Source organism: Salmo salar, chromosome ssa05 (genome assembly GCF_905237065.1).
Source record: "Salmo salar chromosome ssa05, Ssal_v3.1, whole genome shotgun sequence".
In the NCBI taxonomy this organism is placed as follows: Eukaryota; Metazoa; Chordata; class Actinopteri; order Salmoniformes; family Salmonidae; genus Salmo; species Salmo salar.
Genome location: NC_059446.1, coordinates 67,862,090 through 67,869,155, shown reverse-complemented (window position 1 = coordinate 67,869,155; position 7,066 = coordinate 67,862,090). Strand labels below are relative to the sequence as shown.

The following is a 7,066-nucleotide window of genomic DNA, read 5'->3' as shown; positions in this document are numbered from 1 at the left end:
GGGCATTATCATTTTACAGTTTTCAGAGTACTTTTCCAAGGTCATAGTTTGGAAATATTAACACACAAATCACGTTTTTGACTGCACTGGGCCTTTAACTCTGTTTAATTACATATAGTGAAGCCCTGCCGCTGCAAGATAGCGCTATTATTCCTAACGTCGTTTGTCAGTGGATAATAGCGCCTACTAGCGGCTGTCCAGGCTAGCTATAGTGCTGCAAATATCCTTAAACCTATACATTGTCATGTTGTATTTTTCATGTCAACGACAATGCATTAACTATTTACTCGTTGCATGAACAGCAGAAACCACCGAGTTTGTAAACCTTTTCATACTAAAAAATCTTTGCAGAAACTGCCGAAGTCCTGCCTTGAAATTATTACAGTTAACCATGACTCCGTTCTGTCGTTCCGTCCATTTGCTTTACAAGACCCTAGTTGAGTTCCTGTCCTAATGCACAAGCAAACGAGCGGAACGATAGGTCTGGGACATCAATGGATAGCGGAATCATTTAAAGGTAGGATTTTGGTAGTTTCCGGGTCGTTACTAGTTACCACAGCCACAAAGTTATAAACCCCGCCTATTTCTACAGTTTATCTTTTTAAAACCTGATTTGGAACCTTAGCAAATCCACACTGCTGACCTTATGCATAACACTAACCTTAAATTAAGACAAAAAGGCAAATTTTTGTTTTTATAAATTTTCTACGATATAGCCAATTTGGACTTTGTGGCTGTGGTAACTACTGGAAAACTAGTTTCCGTCCTTCATCCAACGAGCAAACTAGCATTAGCATCTCAATAATTCCTCGGTCAACCTGAGTAAAACAGGTATTTCTGAATGATTCGTGCCGATCTTCATTTGTGTTATTTATACGCATTTAACTTATCTAACAGATTTAAATTTATAATGGTGGAATAAATATGTTAGACCTTGCACAGAATCAACCTTTTGAGCGTGCAGGAAGAGAGGATGCTAGCAAGTAACGTTAACGTTACTGTTAGATTATCTGCTCCAATGCTTCTTAAATAACTAACGTTAGCTAGCTAATATTGTGTCGATAATTGTTGCTAACAAATAGCCATCATGTCTTCATTCATTCACAGACTCGTTGGAGGATTCGCCAGTGTTGGACTCCCTGGCAATATGACGCTATTTCATTTCGGGAATTGCTTTGCCTTGGCTTATTTTCCCTACTTTATAACCTACAAATGCAGTGGATTGTAAGTATCAGCACCTCTCATACTATATAAACTGCATTAGATTAATTTGTTAGTTGACCCCATACATTTAGCTACTGAACATGTCTTTTTTAAATGATCTGTTCACTAGCTAGTAACCCTTACTGGGCTCCTGAGTGGCATAGCGGTCTAAGGCACTGCATCTCAGTGCAAGAGGCATCACTACAGTCCCTGGTTCGAATCCAGGCTGTATCACATCTGTCCATGATTGGGAGTCCCATAGGGCGGCGCACAATTGGCGCACAAGAGGCATCACTACAGTCCCTGGTTCGAATCCAGGCTGCATCACATCTGTCCATGATTGGGAGTCCCATAGGGCGGCGCACAATTGGCCCAGCTTCGTCCGGGTTTGGCCCGGTGTAGGCCGTCATTGTAAATAAGAATTTGATCTTAACTGACTTGCCTAGTTAAATAGAAAAATATTGTAGAGGGTGAAATGTAATCTACATGGAAATGTCAGCAGATTGAGAGGAAGTCAGCCAATCCTCCTGCCAACTATACTAGAATGTTTTGAACAATGTCTCTCTCTTGATCCCTATTATAGATCAGAATACAATGCATTCTGGAGATGTGTTCAAGCAGGAGCTACCTACCTATTTGTGCAGCTATGCAAGGTGAACATTGACTGTCCAAGCTGTTTGTTTTCTGAAAAGCAATAAAAGTACCATCATTCTGTCAAAGGAACTGATGATCACATTGGGATGCAGACTAAAAACTGCTTGATTACTAATGTAGCCTACTAGTTTTTAGTTATTACTAGTTCATATGTATCCTACTAGGGCAGCAGGTAGCCTAGCGGTTAGTAACCGAAAGGTCACTGGTTTGAATACTCGAGCCAACAAGGTGAAAAATCTGTCATGTGCTCTTGAGTAAGGCAATTAACCCTAATTTGCTACAAGGGTGCAGTACAACTATGGCTGACCATATAAAACCCACGTTTCACTGCACCTATCCGGTATATGTGTCAATAAAAAAATGTGTTACTGCATTAACAATGTCTCTGTTCTAGATGCTATTTCTGGCCACATTTTTCCCTACATGGGAGGGAGGAGCTGGCGTGTATGACTTTGTTGGTGAGTTTATGAAGGCTACGGTGGACCTAGCTGACCTTCTGGGCCTGCATCTGGTCATGTCCAGAAATGCAGGGAAGGGAGAGTACAAGATCATGGTGGCAGCGATGGGATGGGCCACAGCAGAGCTCGTTATGTCAAGGTACATTCTCTTTCTCTATCTTTCTCTGTCCCCCAACTGTTTCTCTTTCAATCTCTTTGGGTGCATTCCAGATTCACATTCATTTCAGTGTAGATTATAGTCATTCACTACCCAAGCTCACTAGTGTAGTTGTCAGTATGTTTAATTGCAATGGTGTCTCATGTATTTAATCCTCTTGCCCTGTCATCCAGGTGTATACCTCTGTGGGTGGGTGCCAGAGGCATTGAGTTTGACTGGAAGTACATACAGATGAGCTTCGACTCCAACATCAGCCTGGTAAATCCCCTGGCACTGACACTTATACTGCTGAATCAAATAGACATTTATTTTGACTTCCAATAAATACTTAGATAATGAATACTCATCAACATTACATTTCCTGTGGCAGGCTTGGACGATGTCTAGTTTAAGGAAATTCTGTGTCGTGTTATTTTTCAGGTGCACTATATCGCCATGGCAGCAGTGGTGTGGATGTTCACGCGGTACGACCTCCCGAAGAGCTTCCGTCTGCCTGTGACTGTACTGCTAGGGCTGTGTGTATACAAGGCCTTCCTCATGGAGTGAGTATCACATACTTCAACGTACCCAGGGAAGGGAACTGTGGAACTGCATACTGTAGAAATGGTCATCCTCACAGAGCTGGTTTTCAGCTCATAGTGCTCATCTGTTCTGGGGAGGGAACTGAAGTTTTTCTGTACACCACTAGAGGTCATTATAAACACTGATAGCTACAGGTGTGTAATGGTCTGGATGACCAACCCCTATTTTTCAAAAGAAACAATACGGTATTGAAATGGTACTGAAAACAATGACGCCTCCAAGTTCATGTCAAAGTCCATCGTAATTATGATGTTAGCAACAATCAGTTTCATGGTAGCCAACAACTGACATACAGTGAGGGGAAAAAAGTATTTGATCCCCTGCTGATTTTGTATGTTTGCCCACTGACAAAGAAATGATCAGTCAATAATTTTAATGGTAGGTTTATTTGAACAGTGAGAGAGAATAACAACAAAAAAATCCAGAAAAACGTGTTATAAATTGATTTGCATTTTAATGAGGGAAATAAGTATTTGACCCCCTCTCGATCAGAAAGATTTCTGGCTCCCAGGTGTCTTTTATACAGGTAACGTGCTGAGATTAGGAGCACACTCTTAAAGGGAGTGCTCCTAATCTCAGTTTGTTACTTGTATAAAAGACACCTGTCCACAGAAGCAATCAATCAATCAGATTCCAAACTCTCCACCATGGCCAAGACTGGAATGGGCTACAAGACCATCGCCAAGCAGATTGGTGAGAAGGTGACAAGAGTTGGTGCGATTATTCGCAAATGGAAGAAACACAAAAGAACTGTCAATCTCCCTCGGCCTGGGGCTCCATGCAAGATCTCACCTCGTGGAGTTGCAATGATCATGAGAATGGTGAGGAATCAGCCCAGAACTACACGGGAGGATCTTGTCAATGATCTCAAGGCAGCTGGGACCATAGTCATCAAGAAAACAATGGGTAACACACTACGCCGTGAAGGACTGAAATCCTGCAGCACCCGTAAGGTCCCCCTGCTCAAGAAAGCACATATACATGCCGTCCGAAGTTTGCCAATAAACATCTGAATGATTCAGAGGACAACTGGGTGAAAGTGTTGTGGTCAGATGAGACCAAAATGGAGCTCTTTGGCATCAACTCAACTCGCCGTGTTTGGAGGAGGAGGAATGCTGCCTATGACCCCAAGAACACCATCCCCACTGTCAAACATGGAGGTGGAAACATTATGCTTTTGGGGTGTTTTTCTGCTAAGGGGACAGGACAACTTCACCGCATCAAAGGGACGATGGACGGGGCCATGTGCCGTCAAATCTTGGGTGAGATCCTCCTTCCCTCAGCCAGGGCATTGAAAATGGATCGTGGATGGGTATTCCAGCATGACAATGACCCAAAACACACAGCCAAGGCAACAAAGGAGTGGCTCAAGAAGAAGCACATTAAGGTCCTGGAGTGGCCTAGCCAGTCTCCAGACCTTAATCCCATAGAAAATCTGTGCAGGGAGCTGAAGGTTCGAGTTGCCAAATGTCAGCCTCGAAACCTTAATGACTTAGAGAGGATCTGCAAAGAGGAGTGGGACAAAATCCCTCCTGAGATGTGTGCAAACCTGGTGGCCAACTACAAGAAACGTCTGACCTCTGTGATTGCCAACAAGGGTTTTGCCACCAAGTACTAAGTCATGTTTTGCAGAGGGGTCAAATACTTATTTCCCTCATTAAAATGCAAATCATTTTATAACATTTTTGACATGCATTTTTCTGGATTTTTTGTTGTTGTTATTCTGTCTCTCACTGTTCAAATAAACCTACCATTAAAATTATAGACTGATTATTTCGTTGTCAGTGGGCAAACGTACAAAATCAGCAGGAGATCAAATACTTTTTTCCCTCACTGTATTGGTATAAAACATAGCTACACAACCATCATAATAATTGTTCATAGACACCTACTCATTTTCTCCTCTGTCCTCTAATTTCTCTCAGGTTGTTTGTCCATGTGTTCCTGCTGGGGAGCTGGACAGCCCTCCTGGTGAAGGCGGTGCTCACTGGATCCATCTCCCTCTGTTCTCTCTTCCTCTTCGTCACACTGGTGCACAGCAACTGAGACTGGCTGGGAGCCCAAACAAAGAGGGTCTTTAACACACACACACAAGACCTTTCAACCAGACTGCGCCTGTACAGATTAATTTTGTATCGCTCAGAAAGATGGCAGGAATATGAGCATTCATGATTTGACTTTTTTTTGTTATGATACTTTTTTTTTAATGTATGATTTATTATTGTGCTGGAATTAGTACGGTAGATTGAGTATTTATAATAAGTGGATGAAAGTGGATGCCTCTTAAGCGTTGTAGTACAGTTACTAAACTACTTGGACATGTAAGCAGATGGTACAATACTGTTTTTACTGTGTGCTCAGCTGCATTGCTGCAGGTATGAAAGAGATTAGCTTAATCTCTTTCGACATGATGAAATACAAATGTTGGCACACTTCTTGTCACATGACTGAAGCAGCATAATGGCTTATTTATGTTGTAAGATTACATGACATGGTAACAGTGGGTTATGCTACTCTATGGAAATTTAGTGAGGTCGTGTGAATGGCCAATAAATGACTTCATATGCTACTTTTGATTTGTGCACAGTGTGCTTATTACACAAGATAAACTATACAAAATCTAATTAAAACCTTGTCTATCTACAAAAGGGAGGAGATGGAGGTCACATTTGTACTCAACTTTGAGGTGTAGTTCAGGCTCCTCGTATGAGAGCTTTATGTATGGTGTGGTGGTGTAATTTTCACACCTGACTTGCACGCATACTGTTACTACAAACCCCATTATATACTGTGGGGCCCAATTCTGCTGGTTTCCATGGTGACTTGGTGTCTGTACAGTAGTGGACTTGTCCTTGAATGATGAATACTCTTGTGTCCAGATTCCCACACATATTGCCTTTCCAATCTGAAGAATCGGTGCTCCACACCTACCACCGGAATGCCACTTCTAATTCACTCTGGAGATAATAGATTGTTCCCCTTGTAGTTATTGAGAGCATCCTGTTGGGCTGTATCACCGCCTGGTACGGCAACTGCACCGCCCACAACCGCAGGGCTCTCCAGAGGGTGGTGCGGTCTGCACAACACATCACCGGCGGCAAACTACCTGCCCTCCAGGACACCTACAGCACTTGATGTCACAACAAGTCCAAAAAGATCATCAAGGACAACAACCACCCGAGCCACTGCCTGTTCACCCCACTACCATCCAGAAGACGAGGTCTGTACAGGTGCATCAAAGCTGGGACCGAGAGACTGAAAAATAGCTTCTATTTCAAGGCCATCAGACTGTGAAACAGCCATCAATAACACAGCGAGGCTGCTGCCTACATACAGACTTGAAATCATTGGCCACTCTAACAAATGGATCACTAGTCCTTTATTAATGCCACTTTAATAATGATGTTTACATATCTTACATTACTCATCTCATATGTATATACTGTATTTTATACCATCTATTGCATCTTGCCTATGTCGCTCGGTCATTGCTCATCCATATATTTATATGTGCATATTCTTATTCCATCCCTTCACTTTGTGTGTATTAGGTAGTTGTTGTGGAATTGTTCGATTATTTGTTAGATATTGCTGCGCTGTCGGAACTAGAAGCACAAGCATTTCGCTACACTCACAATAACATCTGCTAACCATGTGTATGTGACCAATAAAATTTGATTTGATTTCATTTGATTATGCCCTTGACAAAGGCCCCATTGCAATAAAGGGCTACAAGAGAGGGAGGGATACTTTCCTCTCTGACGTTTGCATTGATGCATTAAACATATGCCTCTAGGTCAGGGCTGAACTGGCAGAACATTACTGCAGGCTATACCTGAGTGTGTTCCAGTTGTGCCATGGCATCAGACAGGTACTTTCTTCACCATGATCTTTTGTTACCAGCTGTGGCTCACAATGAGGGGAGTCTGAAATATGCCAATGATTTCAAAGTTCAGGACAGGGATGTGTTTGCCATAACTTACCCCAAATCAGGTAATTGATGCAATAGATT

The 7,066-nt window shown here is 42.4% G+C and overlaps 1 protein-coding gene across 1 annotated transcript; it reads left to right on the top strand.

Annotated features, from left to right (window-relative positions):
* The first annotated feature begins 549 nt into the window (after positions 1–549).
* On the top strand, positions 550–5,623 carry LOC106605633 (transmembrane protein 147). Its single transcript, XM_014201491.2, has 7 exons — positions 550–831; positions 1,108–1,224; positions 1,787–1,856; positions 2,252–2,454; positions 2,646–2,730; positions 2,893–3,014; positions 4,980–5,623. Exons 2-7 carry the CDS (start codon positions 1,148–1,150, stop codon positions 5,098–5,100), a joined length of 678 nt encoding a protein of 225 aa, XP_014056966.1. The 5' UTR covers positions 550–831; positions 1,108–1,147; the 3' UTR covers positions 5,101–5,623.
* Positions 5,624–7,066: the final 1,443 nt, after the last annotated feature.

What these genes read in the sequence shown, in the direction of transcription:
- LOC106605633 (XM_014201491.2), top strand. Translation starts at nt 1,148, where the DNA reads ATGACGCTATTTCATTTCGGGAATTGCTTTGCCTTGGCTTATTTTCCC. An exon ending in TATTTGTGCAGCTATGCAAG is followed by an intron (nt 1,857 to 2,251) that starts GTGAACATTGAC and finishes TCTCTGTTCTAG; the next exon opens with ATGCTATTTCTGGCCACATT. An exon ending in TACAAGGCCTTCCTCATGGA is followed by an intron (nt 3,015 to 4,979) that starts GTGAGTATCACA and finishes AATTTCTCTCAG; the next exon opens with GTTGTTTGTCCATGTGTTCC.